At 39.3% G+C, this 21158-nt stretch overlaps 1 protein-coding gene across 2 annotated transcripts in view; it reads right to left on the reverse strand.

Annotated features, from left to right (window-relative positions):
* Window positions 1-14107: 14107 nt before the first annotated feature.
* Window positions 14108-21158, reverse strand: part of LOC146986047 (leucine-rich repeat-containing protein 4C-like) — a 169959-nt gene continuing 162908 nt past the window's right edge. For both annotated transcript variants that reach the window (XM_085779617.1, XM_085779616.1), the window contains one exon: window positions 14108-16166. In XM_085779617.1, coding sequence (XP_085635743.1) covers window positions 14168-16114 — 1947 coding nt within the window. In that variant the 5' untranslated portion in view covers window positions 16115-16166 and the 3' untranslated portion in view covers window positions 14108-14167. The remainder of the gene's footprint in view (window positions 16167-21158) is intronic.

Here is a 21158-nt window from a genome sequence, read left to right on the forward strand (position 1 = left end):
GACTCCGGATAAGCGGATGAAAATGGATGGATGGATGGATGGATGGATGGAAAAAAAAGGTAATATTTTGTTTTTAAAACAAATCCTGCCCACCCCAGTTTTAAAGAGGCAAGATGGGATGCTGTCGGAGGGACAATTTGTAGGCCGCAGATGTTTAACTGATCAAGGACAGCAGACAAAGGAGCAGTGGGGTCAGGTGTTTGTCAGCTAACTGAAATTTTCCCACACTACCAAATGTTGGCTGTTACGTAAAAACAGCTAATATCCAAAAAGTATGCTGTTAAAAGCCAGTATAAAAAGGGCTCAAAACACTATCGGTTGCTGTAGGTGCTCACTTGCCAGTATACACAGCACTAAAGGAAAATAGTGACAGCAAAATAAGACACATTTGTGTTTCTTTCCACTGCTTTTGAGACAGCTTTTGGTGTTGGATATGTAGCACTTTACAAGTAAAGCTCCTTTACTTAAAAAATAAAGTTTATTATTATATTTATGCAGTAAGGTATTTTGATAGACAATGTAGCATAAATGCATACATTTCAAGACTTTATGAGAATGTTTCTCTGTATGTGCATCAAATGCAAGTGTTTGGCACATTTACACTACTTTTATTCTGACAAATCAGTCAGACAGATTTCATGCATCTTATCACCAAAAACAAACTCCAGAAAGTCTTTTTACCTACTGCTTTGAGACAATTACTCAACCATGGCTTCAACCAAGCTATCTGCCAACAATTCCCAAAGTAAATCTCAAGTTCTCCATGCCAGGATTCCCCTGCAAAAAAAAAGGCTAAATTCTTCTGCAAGGCCCCCATCGCAGCACAAGTGCAATCAAATTTCAGTTTTATTTGGGAAGTTCATATGTTGACCATTTGAACAGCTGTATCATGGGAGCCCCCCACATGTTTAATTGAGAGAAGGTATTTATCTTAGGGCAGCTCTTTCCTTTTTGTTCCTGATATCCCCTCACACTTCAGCAGCAATCTAATAAAACGCCAGGAAAGTTATACATTTAAGATTAGGGCATGATATGACATGAGGTAATTTAGGATATCCACTTTTTCTTTTGACTGTCCCACCTGCCATAACACACATTTGTAACTATCCGTGAATGTGAGGGAGCATATCATTCCATTGTACTTGATATTTAATCACTGAACCCGATTCCTAGAGATACAGAAAAATGACTCTTGGAGATTTTTAAGCCTCTCATTTACCAGTCATCCTCACAAGCCATAAAATAATTACAATCTCTCTGCTGGTATCGCACCTTATTGCAATGGTAATAAGCTTGGACAGTATCAAATCACTCAATGTATATTATTATGCAGGGGTATTAGAAGTTGAATTTATTATGCTGAAAAATCCATCATGCTAAAATGGTCTTTATTGTTTTGTTTTTTACATTACTGAGAAAATGTGGACCTTCTCATGAATTCTGTTTTCAGTCACATTAGTGGGATATTGTTATGTTATGTGTGTTTTCTACCACACTGAAAATAAAGTATAAACACAGCTCTTCATATTGCTGAACTTTGGGTCTGTCTTATAAAAGTCAGACAGTTTATCAGTGAGATTAATGAGGAAGAGAAATAGTAGCTGTTGCATTTAAATGATCAGCATGAGTGAGGGAGCATGTGAAATTGCATGCATAATGTTAGCTACTCAGCTAAACTGCACTTCTTCCTCTGGCATTATTTTGGAATATGCCAAACAGCTTTGAGCGTATTACTACCACCACATGGGCATTTGTGTCCAGTGGGCAAAAGGCAAGAATAATGGATTTTTCTAGTTTCATGCTCAAACATTAACTATCCATTTAGGTTAAATTTTCAATGCACATGTACATTTTCAAGCACTTTTAAAGAGCATGGTCTTCATGGATCTCCCAGGCTGAGGATGAATGCCATTCAAGCCCAGGGCATATACAGTATATTACACACTTTAGCAGAGAAGGAGGGCATTAAATGTATAGCATTTATGACTTTGTAAGAACCACTTACAGCTGTGCTAATGTTCACACATTGTCTCCAACATGTTCTTATGGGAAAATATTATTGAAGTAATCACAGTGCAGTACTATATTCAACAGAACATTTTGATCCATCAGATGCTGTGATGTAAAACTGACATTTTAGCAACAATCTGTAACAAGCAGTACTTCCTCAAAATTTGGCTTTGATCAATGCCCCCGAGCACTGTGAATGTCCATCGTGTTCAACAGTGCCTGTACTGCAAGATGACATATTATACTCAAGGTCATGGTGCAGTCAAGATTTTCCAAAAATTAATAATCTAATTTAGCTTTACTTCAATATGTTTAATATCCAGCTGACAGAAACAAATGGTTTCTATTTCAATTTATTGATCATTCCTTTTCCTGCAATGACCCATTTACACTACATGACTATCAGCTGCTCAAGGTTTCCCTTCCACACAACACCAAACAAGTAAAGGATCATGTTTTCATCTTGTGACATAAATAAGGCAAGGCAATTTTATTTGTATAGCCCATTTTTACAAACAGTTTGTCTCAAAGGGCTTTACATGGCATCATAACAACATCCTCTGCCCTTAGACCCTCACATCGACTGAGGAAAAACTACCGGAAACCCTTTTAACAGGGAAAAATTGGAGAAACCTCAGGGTGAGCAACAGGGGAGGGATCCCTCACCCAGGATGGGCAGACATGCAATAGATGTTGTATACAGACAAGAAAACAGTTTTATAGCATAGAATATGCAAAACATGGAGATGTTAAGAAGAGTTGACGAAGGCAGCTTCTGGTGGGAGGGAAGGCAGGAAGAGCAGGCCAAAACTTTTGTGTCCATTTTTGTGTTGTATAAAGCCCATAGTTTAACACACATACAGAGCATTGTGCTTCTTTCCTTCAAGGAGAGCAAAATTTGTGACCACTGTATGCATCATCATACCATGCACACCTATGCTTGGATACACATCTGCAGCACATGGCTAGAAATCGTTCCTGTATATCAGTTAAAGTTAGTACCAGCTCATGTGTTACAACATCATTCACAATGTCGTAACCCTGACATATATTATATACTCATGGGACAGTGTAAAGATACCAAGTGCAAATCTCCAATATTCTGATTAGTGACAGAAGTGTCTTATAGCTCCCTCACTGGGACCATAGAATTGATTTCAGATGACATGAAGCTGTGTATTTCCATACCACCCAAAGATGTCAGCCATAAAAGGTTCACCATATTGATCACATCAACTTGTGAATGTCAGACAAGATCTGCTAGCAACAGAGAGGTATGACACAAATTAATTTCACTGCTGCAAGGTCTAAAATATGAGGCGGTCCATCAGCAAAGCTTGGAACCAAAACTCTGAGTCTTGGAGTATCTTACAATGACAATGAGAGGAATACATCCATACTAATTACATTTCCATGCTACAACATTTCCCTCACAAGCTGATTTTGTAAGAAGAAAGTGGATGTTTGAGGGAATTCAATGGTGAGGACAAAGACTATGCACAGCGAATGTCTGGAATAAATGTTGAAGTCCCAAAACCAACAAAAAGAAAACAAAAAAAAAGTAGCAATACAACATGAAATGTGGCAGCTTACTTGAATATGTAATGCTCCTGGAAAACATCTAGTGGACGTAGGAATTGCAAAGTGGTTCTTTGGCTCAGACACTTGTTGAAGAGCAGCATCTGGTCAACATTCCTCACCTTTGGAGCAGCCTGTTGACCTGAAGGGATCACAATCTGTACAGTATGTGTTTTGTTTTATGCAGGGGAAAAATAAGTGCCACATTTGTATTGCTCTTCTATTTTTTTTAACTTTCATATTACAGTAATTGGATTCCAAGACAATGCAAATGTTTTCTGTTTGTCTGTAGTGTATTGTGTTGGATGTTCATGTTTTACATGAAAGCAGTGTTGTTTGAAAAGTACTATGAATGTAAAAGTTGATTCAATTAAATGAAGTATGAAGCATGTGGTTGGAGGTTGTGCGAGATGAACGTTTGACCTTGTACAAAGCCCCCTTTGTACATGCTTAATTTTTGGCATGATAAACAAGGTCAGTCGGTGCATCCCACTATCACAGTTTCCACAGAAACACAGACATGGAGCACTGCAGTAGCTGACGCTGCCTCCAGTGATCGCCCACTCAGAACAAAACCCAGCCATTAATGTTTGGTGTACATGTGTGCAGAAGTGAACTAGAGAGAAAGAGAGGGAGTGGGTGTCTGTGTTTATATGGCTGGATACCCACATCTACTGTGTATGCAGCTGGGTGCTTGCTTTGCTGCATTGCTGGTAAGTTCAAACATGGTGAACACACCCTTAGGAAGTAATTTTCCTTATATGGGAAGGGAAGCTGTATGATGGAGAGCTGGGGATTATTCAATTCTGCATCCTCAGTTTGAGGGCTGCCTGAGTGCAGGAGGATGACCGTAGCTTCCCCATGACTCTACTCCATTAAACTCTCACAGACAGTTGTACTGGTTATCGAAAAGAAACTTGTGTCAGAAATATCAATTGCCTGCACTGGCCTCTGTGTTTCAGGTTGCTAAAAATGTTCTGCGTGTACCTCAGCTTTTGCTGTACAAAAACATCTCTGCATTCGAGTTAGTTGAACTTAGATATCAGTGTGGTCGTACTCACCTGCCCTATGGTTCAAGTGATCCATTTAAGAGGTGAGCTTTTCCTTCACCCATAATGCATGAGCTTGAAACTAAAGTCATCCTAGAGTTCACAAAGTACTTTTCTATATTATTATTATTATTATTATTATTTTACATCCAGATGCATTATCTTTAGGCTACAGTATACCTTTGTGTGTGTGTGTTCTTTTTTTGATATTTAAAGGATAATTGCAGTTTTTTTTTACAATCTGGACCTTTCCGACGAAATTGGATCCAGCCGAGAGCCGCATATATCCATATAATGCGAGTACACGGGGCAGTGCAATGCACCCTCTAAATAACACATTACCTGCCGCAAAACTCGTTCATTTCACCAATGTTTTGTTATGATACACTAGTGCTATTCCCCTCTGAGTCCGGGGTTACCTGTTATCAACTCCCGTTTAAGGATTTCTGCAGTTTTTTTTATTTTTTATTTTTTAAGGGAACCAAGGTCAAATGTTGTAGCCCAACCTGGACCTGTTGGCTATTCCTGTTTTCTTTGTGGTGACTTTGCATCTCCTTTCTGCTGTTGTTACTACAGGTAAACTTCTAAACTTATTTTCCATCAATTTTTACACCCCAGACTATGTTGGCCCAGAGGGACATAACAATAGACCACCTACAGTATGACCACAAAACACCACCACACAAAGACACAAAATAAAATAGGAAGAGGTTTAATACAAAATATAAGGACAATGCAAACAAAGTAAAAGGAAAGGACGGCCACCGCAGCCAGCCCACACAGGGCCTTCGGACGTGGCACCTGCCATCTACCCTAAAACAACAGAACACAACCTAATCCCTCAAAACGAGAACCAAAATCTGCCAGAGCCAGCCGGACGTGCGCCAAGCTCCCGGACCCTCAGGAGGGGGAGTGGCCTGATGGTGGAGCGCAGGACCGGAGGAGGAGAGAGAAGGAAAGAGAGAGAGCACGCAGAACCTCCACCTTTACTGTATATGTGAGCAGCAGCAATTACACACCTGGAAGGAAAAGAGCACAGGGAGAGATTTTTGCCAGGCCAGCAGAGGGGGACAATGTAACATTCAACAGTACATGTTATATATTTTAATTATTCTGAAAAATCTCATTATGTAGAAAAACTGGCCACACATTCTCAAAATGACACCTATTACTGTATGATTTAATATGGTTCTGAGAAGCAGCCCAACACATAACTTTATATCTATGCAGCACATAAAGGTCCCAGGACGAGGACTTGCTGATGACAAGTGGGCTACTGGATGCACATGGACAAGAAGTGGGACTATCAAATAGATGAGAAAACTGCTAAACAGGCCCAAGGAGGACACCATGGATGACCAGGTGACCAACATCCAACATCCACAAGGACCAAGAAGCAGCTACAGTAGTAGCCCATCAATAGAAGGTAGCTGTTTTTAAAAGTGGCAATTGAGAGGCTCCAACACAATGGGAACATTACTGAGCACCAGGGGAATACTGTTACAATTGGTGGTTTACAAGGAGCAGGACAAGACAGCACAGTGATAGATGTAGCAATCCAAGTTGACAATAACATCAGGAAGAAGAAGATCGAGAGGTACCGAGGGCTGTCACAATATCTTACTGGAGGTCTCTGTCCAGAAGAATTCAGCCTTATAGGGACAGCTATACTGTCCAGAACCCCCAAATGGATAGATAGAGGACTCGAGCTTGAGGAGGACATACGCCACCCATGTGAGGTTTAGAGGGAGATTTTCTTTTTCTTTTTTTTAATGTATTTCACACATTTTATAGCACACAGGCTTCAGGCGCCAACTGGCTCTGCAGACTTGTTCACTCACCCCTGTGGAGCAGCAAGCACTGAAATTTGCATTTACTAGTTCAGGCGGACTGAACCCACCAACCCCAAACTGTATTGGCTGTATAAATAGTCGTTGTACGATAACACAACATTCACTTCCTTCAAGTGACTTAAAGAGCAACATGACAAATGAGACGATTACCTGTTCTCAATGATGGCCTCATCTCCTCTTCTTTGCTGTGATGTCACTTCTCCTGTCCTGGACTCACCGCAGTGTGTGGAAACGGAACTTGCTGCTGGCATCCAGCTTCCACCCTTCACTGCCGTTCGTGTCTCTGGTAGACTGGGAAAGAGCTTGTAATGGGCTCTACTTTCTAATAAATGGCGACCAATATAGTGTTTGGGAGAACTCGTCCAGATGGTTTTACGAAGTGTGTTTAACTTAAGATCAGCAACAACTCTTCTCTATATAACCAAGACACATCCCTGAACAATTGCCACTAATTGAACTCAGTATAAGTTTGCATTGCTTTCTCTGTAATACGGCCTCTCAGCTGACAGACATCTATCTGCCTGTGTTATGTGTGTATTTACTTCATAGAGCAATACTTTGATGTGCATTCTGATACACGTCTTTGATCTTATTTCCAGCGTGTCTGTCATGATGCAGTATCTGAAGGAAAAGGGCAGCTATTGACTTCACAAGAGGCACTGCCGCCAAGCATATGAAAAATATCCCTTTTTTATGTTCAGGAGTCTGGAGTTAGTCTTGGTTTTCAACTCTCTCTCTCTGCAATAACTACTTTATTATTGCTGCAAGCTAACATAATCTAGCATTAACCATTGCACTCTTACATTCTTTGTAACTTTAATTTTCTTTCTGATCACATAACTGCTGAGTGTAAAGCTGTTTTCCTACTTCTTAAATATGCTGGAGGGTCTCAGCTGACTAGATAGGATGTCTGTATAGGTCAAGGTTTGTCATGCCATTTTTATTGCATTTTCTTTCTGCCACCCCTGCCAATACTTGCTGTAGTTGTTTGTCACTCATTGTCAAGTAAGAAGTGTTTTTGCCCTTTTGTCCTTTTTTAGCTGTTGTTCAAGTGTTAGTATCCAGCATACGCAGCAACTGCAGATCCCACTGATGTCATCACAGTAACTCTTGGGATTTACACACATATCTTTTCTAAATGATCTGTAACTAATATAATGAATATCAGATATATCACATTTTTCCCCTTCTCTTTCCACATGAGAAAATAATCACTACCATTATCTACTCCTCTGCCTTTCCTGTTAGAGACATACTATTTCTACACAATTTTCTATCGAATATATTATACATGTAAGGAAAACAGTAGCATACCAAACAGTGCACTGGCATTAAGCACCCATTAATTTACCCGTGCCTCAGGAGCAGAATAAATAAGAAAATGAAGAGTTTAATGGTGCATTAGTGAGGAGCCAGTGGAACAGGCCCTGGGCTGTATTTTGAGCAGGCAACTATTATGAAAACCAACCTGTCACACACTTGAAAGAGCAGACCAGTTGGCATTATACATGGAAACGCAATGTCTCCTCAAGGATAAGATGCAATGTTTCGACTTGTTTCTGAAATATTCGACTACAGAAGACGAAGAGGTTAGTGAGTTCACCTGTAAATGGAAGAAGTTGTTGAAAGGACAAACCTATATAGTAGTTTAACACATTTAACACACATGCCATTTTATGTAGAATCTATATAACCTTGTTTCCCACATGAAAGACATAAGTTATGGGTAATATAAAGATGCCTTGTCTTATTCTCTGGAGTAAAAGAAAAACACACATTTGTTTTCAATGCAAGGTCAAGAGTATATTTCTATAGATATTTATCAGTGGGTCTCAATCTCCATTGTGTCACCTCATTCAGTGATAGTGACTTACTAGAGAAACGTATATGAATGAAAATCTTGTTAGCTTTGTCATGGGTCTCTTTTATATTCTTACTTGATTTGACTTTTTGATAGGTACAGTACATCTAATCAAAACCTCCTGTTGTGAAAATGAAAGCAGAACTTGATTTGCTTTATTCTCTTCTCTCTCATAAAAAAAGAAGAGATGTGACTATGATGCTGAGTTAAGACATTGCTGGAAGGCCAAATGAATAGAATATCACACAGACCTTGCCAGAATATCTACGATTGCCTGAGTGGTTTATTGGTCAATTGATTGCGGTATGCTAGCATGCCATACACCTTCATTGTAGTATTATTATAGTACTATGTGGTGGCTGTAAGCTGTAAGGTTGGGTGATGATTTTCAGGGGATTTGTCACTATGAACAGTCCTCTCACATTACATTTGGCTTCACACATCATTTTTGCTCCTCACATTAGAAGGTGTGAGCTTTAGTGTTACTGAATGTATGTGTGGCTTCTATGGCTTTGTTTGCATTTTAGAAAAAGGGTAAGGGGGCTGGAGGGAGTATATAAGTATTTTGTTTCTTCAGGTAGGTCTCCAGGAATGATTAAGATGGCCATATATCATTCAGTTGAGGTACATATCAAGAGAAGCTCATCCTTATCTAGCAAAGCTATAAAATATGATTGTAATATTAGTCAGATCCCTGTAGCATGAGGAGCTGTCTTTATGCCACTGGTGTAAAAACACACAACCACTTAAATAAAACACATCAATTTCTTAGATCCACCCATATAAACCTTATGTTTTATTACCCCTCCATAAAATCCAGAGGAACAGACTGTGGATTCACTATCATCCATCACTTGTCTGACTGTCAGACATCTTTCCCTTTCTCTGATCTACTGTACAACTGTTGTTTACTTGCTACTGATTGGACCAGAATGTATGTTATTACTATCAGGTCCAAATGTTTACTGTTAGCTTGTATATTGTGATATGATTCGATCAGCTGATGATCACAATCTCATTTTATGTGGTTAATTATCGTGGAACAGTGTCGCATGAATGCTGATGATGGAGAGAATTGACTCATCTTGTTTAGATTGTGATGAAAACCCGCTTAGGATAAAATCTCAATCACATGATGTTCTACAGTTCTATAAACTCGCAAAAACCACTTTAACTACAATGTGTGGCTGTTACTGCAATGTGCAGTTTTAAAATGACATGTGCATAACAATAAAGTTATTATGTAGTATTATGTAAGTCTGTGTGTGTTAGAGTTGCAGATAGATGAATGGCATCAGTGGTGCTTTTATCATGAACTATTTATCAGAAATATACTTAGACAGTATTCTCATTTAATAGCTCTTACAGAGTTTAAACTAAGAAAGTGGTTCATTGAAATTAATTGATATTTAAATGGTCAATATTCAGGATACATTAAGAATAAATCCTTCAGTTTCTATATTTTCAATTTTGTGTCCGTACGATGACTAATTACGGATTTCTTTCTTTAGAATTAATGTACATATTCTCTCCAAGTAATTGCTTTAGTTATATAAAACATAATGAGCCGCACACACATACTCAATATATAAGTACTGCCATTATCAGTTCAGTTGGAAAGTTGTTAAGCAGACAAAGCCCTGTTTAATGTAGAGACAAATCATTTTGACTTATTACTTGATATGTTCAGAGAATAACTGAATAATGCAGTGAATGTTCTCAATGTGCGAATATGTGTGTGTATACATATTCAGCCATGTTAAGTCCTGCGCATTTATGCATGTCAAAGCATTCCTGCAGCAGTAGTACAAAGACAAATGCCTGTAATTTCACTCTGCTTGCTGAACTGAGTCTGGTTTTATACAGATTAAATGTAACAATACTGCAGATTGTTCTGCTATAATCAACTTTAAAAGGCAGTATACTTGCATTGTTATAATGAATCTACATTTGATATATAATAGATTTTTGAATAGATGCATGTAAAGCAAGAGCCATGTATCAAGGTATATAAAAAGGAATTTGGCCTTGAAGGAGCTTTCTTACAATTTTTTTATTCATCAATAAGCAAATGTATTAGTCAGGTGAAATAAACTAAATGTTCAAAAGACTTTGATGAATATTTGATTTTCAGTTAGTTAATGACAGATAAAGTATAATACTGGTGAAAAGAAAGATTTTCTCTTTTTACTGAGCCTTCAAGTGTTATACGTTTAGACTGAAAACAAGAATCAGACAATACAGAAAAACAACAATAGTTTATTTTTAACCATATTTTGTGTATGAACTACAAACTCTGGTCTCTATAATCGGTCTCCATATCTTTTAAAGGTCATGAAAGAATGCTTACATGAAAATCAATCTCTTATTCTTTTACAGCATGTTTCTTTTTCACTTTTAGAACAGGTTGTTGGCACATGTAAAATCAAAATTTAAAAATTTTTGTTTTTGTTTTGTTTTATTCGCAAAATGTATTTTTTTTAATATATAAATCTACCACTAGAACAGCATTCCCTCTCAGAAAAAAAATAAAAGAATGTGGAAAAAAAGAATATTGACCAAAAATATTTAGATTACTTACATACATGAGACAGCTTGACTAAAATGCAACAAATTTACCATTTAAATTTTCAGACGATTTACCTCCAACTAAAGGCATAAGGGGAAGATGGTTACACTCTCTTATGTCAGCTGAGTAGAATTGTGATCCACATTCCACCACTAGGAATTCAAACACATACTTAATGACACACATCCAGGTCATTCTATGGTTTACAAATGTGCCAGACTCCACAGAAGTGCCATTGTGGGGAAATAAAGAAGAAGAAAATATGATGTGGGGTTATCATTTATCTTGTGTCAGGACTAAAATCACCTGGGGACCTCATGCTATTTAGGAGTCTACCCCCAACATCTGTGTTGTGCACTGCAAGTTCAAAGTGAATAAATAATGTCTTCGGTCACATTTAAATGTACTGCTCTTGATTATCAAATTATTTTTGAAACTTACGATGGGTTACCAGGCAGAGTAGCATTTGCACCCAAAAGGAAATGAAAACTCTTTCCACTACATCCTCCATAATTCCTAACCTGGATGAAGAGGAAAACCCTGGATGAAACCCAAAAGTAACATAAAATAATGCACACAGGACTAATATTATGAATTACGTCAGCATTAGTCAAGATATGGAAAGTAATTTGCTGAAGAGATTTTACTTAACAGTTTGCAGACATGGAGTATTAACATATATAATCTATGCAATTAATGTATTACATATCACAAGAGGACCCCAGGTAATACTAGTCCTGTGGGAAAGGGGCTTTAGATTATTATCTTGTGTAATTTGATTCTTTTTCCATATCCTAGACTTGGGGATCTAGGAAGAACTGGTGCTGTTCTTCCTCAATACTTTTCACTACTACTTAAAAATGCCGAAGCAATACTGCCAGGGAAGGAGCCTCTTTGTCTTTTAGGTTGAAATCTGCCTGTTTGAGTGGACCACACTCTCCTTAAAAAGGTTTCAAATGTTCATGCCCACTAGAATGAATTTTTGTCAAATTTGGCTATGCAGCATATTGTTAGAGTGAGGCTGAGCAGTATAGTATAGAGTGAACTTGACCAATGAAAAACCAGAGGAGGGCCTTTGTAGCATGGGCCCATGAACATCACAGCTCCTCAGATTGACAGTATTGTGAATATTCATTTTTCTTTTTTTTTTGTCGAAATGTATGAGTGTGGAACAAAACGAGCATATAAATGGGCAGCAGCGATTTTGATTATGCAGCAGGAGTAGCTTGCAAAGTTTATGTGGATTGCTTGACACTTTATTACTGCTGTGAAAACCAACATTCCCATCCCTGGAATAAAACTGGAACCACCGTTAATCCAACCTGTAAAGCCCATAGAGGATGAATTAATGAATGCTTGAAACGTACAACTAACTCTGATTTTTTTAGGTGACCTACTACTTCCAGTTTTCAGGATAGTGGTGTACATGGTGACCCCACATAAAGTACATATCACTATCTTATGTAACTATGAAGTATTCTCATCTGTATTATTCCTTAATGTAACACCTTAATTCATTCTTAAAACAAAATGGAATGAAGCATGAACCTAAGCTTGTTTGTATATATTTTACCAGAGCAGAAGCTGCATTAATTTGTTAAAAACTTAACCAGGGGCAAGTGACAGACGTCGGTGTAACCTCTGCATGTCTGGTACCTGGAACCAGTTTAGTTTTCTTTGTGAAGACTTTGAAATGCTTTCCAGGGCATGAGCACCTGCAGAGCTGTGTAGATCCAAAACCCATGGGCACATCAATTAAAATGTAAATTGTGTTGTCGCTAAGGGAGGGTGAGAGAGACAGGTGCAATCCAAACATCTGGTTGATGCCCGATCCCCCACGATCCCCACATTCAGCCCTAAAGCCTCTTGCAGCATAAGCCCTCTAGCTCAGGGCCAAGTCCTATGGTTTGGCAGGGGCAGGGTGTGAATCTGGCACTGCCAAGCACTACCCATGTGGAAACGTAGCCCACAGATGACAGGCAATGTGCTCAGACAGCTGTATAAAGGGTTTACGCTCTTTCTTCAGCTCATCAGTCTGCTTCTGACAGAACTCTATCCTGCAGTACTGCAGATGAGGTAAGGGGCCCAGCATGAAAAAGGTGGCTTCAAAGCAATCATCTTCATATGCAGCAGAACTAAGCACCGTAAGGTAAAGGTGAATCTGTCATACATTAGAAATGTTTCACATAGATGCAGTGAACCTTCGCCAGAATTTAAGATCATCTCCATTTTTTCCCATGACTTTTAATTTGAATTATGTTAACATACCCATTAATGCTGCTCCTGTATCATGACCTTCAGAGATCAGAATTGGTCTTAATGCAGTTATTGACATTTTCTGTATAATAATCATGTCTCCGAAGAAGAGGCTTGGAAATTTAATCAAAACAAGTGGAGATCAGGGATAAAAATCTATTTTGCATATACATTAGGAACACAAAGACTTTCATAGTTAATCTATAGAATTTAATTTAACTAGAATGTACTTCTAATAGTGAGCCTTGACGTTTACAATAGCAATACGCAGGACACATTTCCTCCATTTAGGACCCTCAGTCTAATGATGACAGAGCAGAATGCCTAATATGTATGTGACAGATCTAATTAAACAGTGAACTATGATCAAATTTCATCACTGACAGTTCTGTCAATCACTGTAAAAAATAATGAACAAGTGTTTTTATTCATCCCAGTTACAGATGTTCACAAAGATTTCATCACTTAATCCACAGCTGGAGAAACTCACTAATGTGCTCTAGATTCCTTTTTTACATGGGGAAAATGAGGTTACTATCTCATCTGATCAAAAGTCTGCAGTTTACAAAAAAAGAACAAACAATAATTTGCTTCAAGAGTTTTTCTTTGACAGATCTTCAAACAGAGTTTGAAAGCATATTAGTAAACCAATCCCATGAAATGAGAGGAAGGGGAAAAAACATGAATTAAGTGCTGAAAAAATAATTGCAGAATACAGTTTTTCTTGATTTAACCACAATAGTTTTTTTTTCTTAAATAAATAACTTCTGTTTTGTAAAGACACTTTTTGAAACAGTAGACATACCCTAATTCCCAAAGTCATTGAATAAACATCACCACCCGCTGATTTGCCAAACAGATGAGTCTATTTCTCCATGTTTGAGCCACAGTCCTCACATCCACTTATCAGTAATGTCCCGTCAGTAATGTCTTTATGTAATTCCATCGGTTTAATAATGTCTCATTTTGAAAAAAAAAAAAAAAAAAAGGATTAGATTTGGGTCTCTTGTACATTGTCTTTTGAGCTGGCCCGAATTAACAAAGGTTCGTGCGCTGAGCTGTGTATGGAGTTGATAGTGGAGGCATGGTTGTATGCAGTCTTGTAGGTGTTATAGTGGTTGAGGTGCTCATGCTCAAGAGGAGGCAGAGTCAGGTGGCCCTCCATGCCCGGGCCCCCTGTTACACAGTCCTCGTCCACGTTAATGATCTCTATAGTACGCGTGGGTGCGTGGTGGTTCTGCTGGTGGTGCTGTTTGCGCATCTTGTAGAAGATAATCAGCATGACGGCTGCCATGAGTGTGATGGCAACAAAGCAGCCAATGATGATCTTGGTCGTCTTCATCACCTCGTCCAAGCCGTTTAGTGTGTCCTCCCCAGTCAGCTCTGTGACAGGGATTGTGTAAGTCTTCTCTGTGGCACGGGTGGACAGCGGGGTCCGAAATGTGGTGGTCGTTGTAGAGGTGGGTGAAACCGACTCCCATGCTCCAGAAGAGGGGGTGGGGCCCATCTTCTGCTGCACAGTAGTGGTGAAGCCTTCATTATGTGGAGTTTCAATGGTCTCCACTGTCACTGTGGTGAAGTAGCTGAAGCTGCTGTTCTCTGTAGAGGACACGTTGAGTGTGGCAGATGCTGTCGTGTTACCTGCAGAATTACTGACCATACACGTATATGTGCCCGTATCCTGCATGGTAACATTAGTGAAGTTTAGAGTGCCGTCATTCAGCACAGAGATTCTGATCTTGTATGCACCGTGTGTCATGATGGAACCATTGGGTGTAATCCAGCTTACTGAGGTCAACGAGCTGGCTCTGCATCTCAACTCTGCAGCGCTTCCCTCTGTCACATTTAGGTCTGCAGGAGGCTCCACAATAACAGGAGCATAACAGTGAAAGTAGTTCTGGTCCAGCTCACCAATGTATCGTCCCTTGTGGTTGGAAGGTGAACTGCAGCGGGCGCAGCAGCTGGTATTTGCTGGTACCATCTCCTTAAGCCACCAGCTTAGCCAGAGGATGTCACAGTTACAATTCCACGGGTTGTGGTGCAAGTGCACCCTCTCCAGGTGATGTAAAGGAGTGAAGAGATCATGGGGCAAGAGGGTGAGGTTGTTGTGGGCAAGATTGAGCTCCACTAGTGACTGCAGGTCATCAAAAGAGTTCCTTTCTATAGTCTGGATCTGGGCATGCATCATCCACAGCTTTTGCAAATGGATGAGCCCTTTAAAGGAGCCAGGCCGGATGACAGATAGCTGGTTCCCCGACATCTCCAGTTCATCCAGCTTCACCAGGGGAATAAGGTTGGGAATTTCTTTCAAATTGCACATTCCCAGATTTAAGTAGCGCAGATTGCTCAGCCCTTCAAAGGCCCCCTCAGATATGTAGGAGAGCCGTTTGAGCTCCCCAAGGTCCAACCGCCGTAATGAGGGCACTCTGTTGAAAGCATAGGAGGGAATACTCTCAATGGGGTTATTCCTCAACCAAAGCTCCTTTAGTTTGGACAGGTACTCAAATGCCCCGTTCGGGATAGTGGTGAGGCGGTTATCAAAAAGCTCCAAGGTATTGAGGCTGGCCAGTCCATTGAAGGCTCCCAGCTCAATTTTGCGTATGTGGTTTTTGCTCAACTGCAGGATCTCTAGATGTCGTAGGTGCTTGAAACTGTCCACCTTTATGACCTGAATGAGATTTTCTTGCAGATTCAGGTAGCGAGTGTTGGTAGAGATGCCATCAGGGACATCTCGCAGGCCACGGCGGGTGCAGATGACTTTGCTGAACTGGTTACTACAAGAGCAGACAGAGGGACACGTCTGAGCACGTACCAGCCCTGCCACCACCAGCAGCTGGAGGGCCAGCAGCAGCACAAACAAAGGGTCGGACAAGGCCCGGTTCCACCTAGGACCTCGCATCATCTGCTGCTGCTGAGAGGAGGTCATCTTGTTTAACATTCATAATTCGCTGACTGGTCTTCCACTCTTTGGAAAAGAGGATTTGGACCCACTGGAATGAAAGGAGAGACACAGAGATACATTAGATCACTGCATGTGTTTATCTCATGTTTAAAAATCTAAAATAATATGATGTAATCAGTGGTTTATAAAACTATGAAAATCCCAGAAAATCATAATTCCAAAAAAAAAAAAAGATTTGGAGATTTTTACCCAACAATATTCTTTAAGTTTGTGTAACTGTTGTAGCCACTGATACACACACATACATGCAAACTTGCAACCTTTATGGAGTGCCTTATATTCCATTCTGTTTCTGGGTGCACTGTCCTCGCACTCTCAATCTCAGTCACATAAAACAAAATCACAATGAAGCCGCCAACCTCTGTGCTGTATCTCTGCAGGAGGAGGAAGGGAGGGAAGAAAAGCAGCTATGACTGCTGTGTCGTGTGATTTATTTGAGATGGAGGGACATAAATAATAAGGAAGCTCACCACCCACCAGTCCTTCGATCTAGTCAAGATATCTGGAAACGTCTGATTACAACTCACAGTTCCTCAAAGGCAAGTATACGACTGGAATGTCAAACCAAAATGGGACCGGGGAGTTTGTTTGTGCAGCTCTTTGTGTGTCATGCCAGAGGAAACTGGAAATACAAACAATGTATTCTTTGATTAAGACGTACTGTGTGCAAGAGATGCACAGTTTCCACTGCTATGGCAGCTATGTGTGAATGAATGACGCATGTTTATTTAAGCAGTTCCGTGTAGTTATTATTCTCTTGTTTTGTACTCATTAACCCCAGTATTCTTCAATGTTTTTAATTTTTCATGGTTGCACAGCAGTGATAAATGGTTAAAGAGCATTTGTACAGTATATAGCAGAAACACCAGTCAGCAAAGGAACTTGTGGAAGTGAAACTAAAGAAGAAAAAAAACTAAGTAATTTCACAGGAAAAGCAAAACACTCTTGCAGCCACACCATTAAAAGCAATGATGCTCTTACAATAATTGAACTCATAAAGACAGCAGAGCAATCTTTATCAGTCATGAATCACTACAAGTGAACACCACACCATTTAGATGGAGCTTCAGATTGAATTAAAAGAGTTTTATAGAGATAGATGAGAAAAAAATGTTTCATGAATAAATCTATGGAAGGTTTTGAATATTAAATATCAAAAACCAATCCCGTGGAAATACAGATTAATGAAGAATAATGTGTTACCATACAAATCTGCTAATGACCTTTAGTTTTAATGTTTGTGTGAATTCACCAATTTATTGTTCAAACCAGAGTACAGCTGCTTACTAACTAATTCCAATAGTTGTCATGGTTTGTGTATAGTGAGAAAGGTATCAACCACTGCTCAAAAGTGGCTGTGATGCTCTCAGCAGCTTTTTATTTATCTAAAAGTTGTACCAATTCACCGGAAGACATTAGTTTTCATCACCGTTGCAGTGACAGGTATAGGGAAATACTACGGGCAGGTCAGAAGTGAGTCAAGGAGCTAACACAGATAAAGAGAAACATTTATAGAGTCTCTAATCTCCCTGACCTGAATGTTTTTGAATGTGGGTGGAAACTGCAGCACGTTCAGGAAAAAAAAAATCAATGTGGAAAATGAAAAAAATGTGAACTTCACAGAGAGAGTGTTAGATTTCCCAACATGTAGCTGAATGACTGTGATGAGCCCTGATCTGCCGAGCTAAATGTGCATTTAAGATACAAATAACCACAGTAAAACCATCAAATTTGTCACAGAAAGAACTATAACTGTCATGCATATAAGTTTTAATCATAAACAGAGCAATTCAGCTCTGAGAGACAAGGGTTCTCTTGGGACGTGTTTGATGTAAAAAAGTGCAGCAGCTGTCAAAATTAAATAAGGTAATCAAAAATAAACACTGTTACTCCTTAGTCATTCAGTCAGCTGTCATTGACACTGTCAGCTGAAAACACATGATGTTTGACTTTTTAAGTAACTGTAAATAGATCGGAGTGCTTTTATTTCTTTTCAATGTGGATGTGTAAAATTCTGCTAATGAAGACATCTATGAACATTAGACAGCTCAAAGACGTATTATAGAAACACTTGAGCAGTAATGTACCACAATGTGCTGACGAATGCACAAAACAAAGCAAAAAATAGAAAAGAAAATGCAACCTCACTTTTGCAGTGTAACAGCATTAACATGGCAGCTGGTTTCTGAGCAGAAAAGAATAAATCAGCTACAAGAGTGCTGTTGCCGGATTACAGTATTTCCTGCTTCTATACAATATGTTCAACACAGACTAATCTGCAACAGAAAGCTCTTCACTTTAGAATGTCAGGCTATTACAGTAACTACTGATTAATTGCTTGATTACTGAGTCCATTAATTCTTCAATTACAAAATTCAAATTCCAAGCAGCCAAAGCCTGAGGGTGGAGAAAGAGTGTGTTTTCATGCAGGGCAGGCATGTGACAGGGATCACACCAGTCTGAAAATCACATTCCATTAAGGCGACTTTAATTTGTTAGTAATTAAACCTTTACACAAAAAAATTAAAACAGTATAGTTTGAGTTTTCTATTTCCATGTTCTACTGACTCTGGCAGAAATAACTTTTAAGTCATATGAGTATTTATAGTGCACATGTTGTATTATTCAGACAATGTTTTTCCAAGGTGAAGTTCTGGCAGTAACATGACCAACTAAAAAATATGCTGAACACTGTGAATAAATATCCTGTGGATAAGGAATCTCTGTTTCTTATTCTACACTTACTCATCCGCTTTTTCAACAGATCAAACCTCGAAAAGACATAAACAATGAGTCAACAGAACAGAAGCCAAATTATGGTAGCAGAAAAGATGAAGTTGATTTACAAAGCAAAACAATACGTTCTGATGCTGACAATGAAAGCAGCAAAATTGGATTTACGTGATGCAGTGAAGGAATTAGATGAAAAGAGATAAGGAAAATGAGATTAAGAAAAGAATGCATTTTTAAACTTTTGTCCTGACAGATTATCAACTGCCAGCTGTCTCTTTGTCTGGTGGAGAGAACTAAAGCATGCCCCAGATTAGCAGGATGGCAGACAATTGAAGAGCGAGATCTGCAACATTTCTGAATTAATTTCTGGTTTGTGAAATGGAAATAATTCACACTGAAGTCAGTCGAACAAAGAAAACTCTGTGGATGACTACATACAACTATACATGCAGCATAAGCATACTCTTCTACAAGAATCATCAAAAAATGGAGAGAGTTTACCAAAGGTTACAGAAGCTTTTCGTTATTTTAGGCCTGGATTTCCAAATTCAACAATTTAAATACTGGAAAACTGTTCCTTGAGAAAATTCTGTATGTTTTGGAACTAACAGATACAAATGTACAACTGAGTGTCATCAGCATAGAGAATCAATAACTATGTTTGAATGCACATATGACAACATGCTTGTTATATGATATATCGTAACTCAGATAAATCAACAAAGGAATTTACTGATTAACAAGGACCATTTGTTCACCTGTTTGGTGCTGTTCAAAAGGTGTCAAACTCAGAGTACAAAATCACAAATCATCGGCTATGCTGACAACATACTGCATTTTTATGATACAGTAACATAAGTGAATGTTTTAGGTATTGTACAGCTATGAATTAAAGTATAGTTTTTGGGGGGCTTTTTGGCCTTTAATGGACAGGACAGTTGAGAGAGAGACAGGAAATGGGAGGCGGGGGGGGGGGGTTACACACAGGATAGGGCTGCTCGGCAAGGGGTCGCCTACAGTGAGGACTATAGCCTCAACACATGAGGCGGGAGCTAAACACCGCCCCGAGCTATGAATTAACTATAGAAGACATTTACAGTACCACATCTACCTATAAATAACCAAATGTGCAACATTACCTCTTACATAAGGTCATACTGTATCAGCCGTTTTCCCACAAACCCTCCCTGGGGATCTGCTGTCAGACCACTCAGAGGTGAGAAGCACCAATGGGAATCACATTTGACAGCCATAGAAACAAGAGACTTGTCATTTTGAATGACACAACTAATCAGTACTCATACTGCATAAATACAGCATCTTATCTGCTGTTGCTCAGCTCTCCCTGTCATCCACAATATGTACACACTCAGTACAATGATCACACGTATCAGTCCTCATACAGGTGCATATGACAATAAATGACACAAAAAGCGCCTTTGATTCTTGAATATTCTGTAGACCGTGTGTTAAATCAATACTTTCAGTATTGGATATACAGAGATGCTCTTTTAAAATTATTCCTTTGTGTGAAATCTGGTGGTCTTGTGTTTATGGTTAGTGTATCTGTATTAATCAGCTGGCGCTTGGGCCCTGTGAGCATCCCATAATTCAACAGGGGAAACATTTTAGATAGATCAGCTTGTGTAAGTCCCATGTTTCATCACACCATTCTTTTATTTTTTATGGCTGAATGCACAGTTGCAAGACTGTGGCTGTTTTCACCAGTGCACACAGAGTGCTCAGCCCTTTTCATGAGTGCTGTAATTCTGTAGCTTGTATTGTATTTTTTGCATTATAAATCAGCCAGAAAAGGCAGAATTAATTATTTAGCAGGGCTACAGGAAACTCTAGTGGGGCTAAAGTCCCCTAAAATAGGTCTGGTGTTGCCACTGCTTGGCAAGAAGCACTGAGTGATTTCCTTCTGCTCTCTTTCCACGGTCAACAATTATTTCCTTTCTTCAGCCTTCACAAACACATCGAGAGCTTTGTGTGAAAGGTGAGGAAAGTGAGAGAGGACTCACCTGATGCTTTCGTCTCTCAGTTAAAGCCTGAGTGCTCGTTGATTATGAACTTTTTAGTGAGGAGTGACTGACGGAGGGTTTGACTTTCACACCGTATCGCATGGAGAGGGGGAGGAAGATGAGAGATTGTAGAGTGAGAGAAGTGTGTGACAGAGGAAGGTCGGCATGTATGCTATTCTTGAGAGAGAGGGGGAGAGAGAGACAAGAGAGGGAGAGATTAATGAGATATAAATCAAATCAGGTCACTTCTTGATAATGCCAGC

Source organism: Trachurus japonicus, chromosome 6 (assembly GCF_045865225.1).
Source record: "Trachurus japonicus isolate A0001 chromosome 6, Traja_1.0".
NCBI lineage: Eukaryota > Metazoa > Chordata > Actinopteri > Carangiformes > Carangidae > Trachurus > Trachurus japonicus.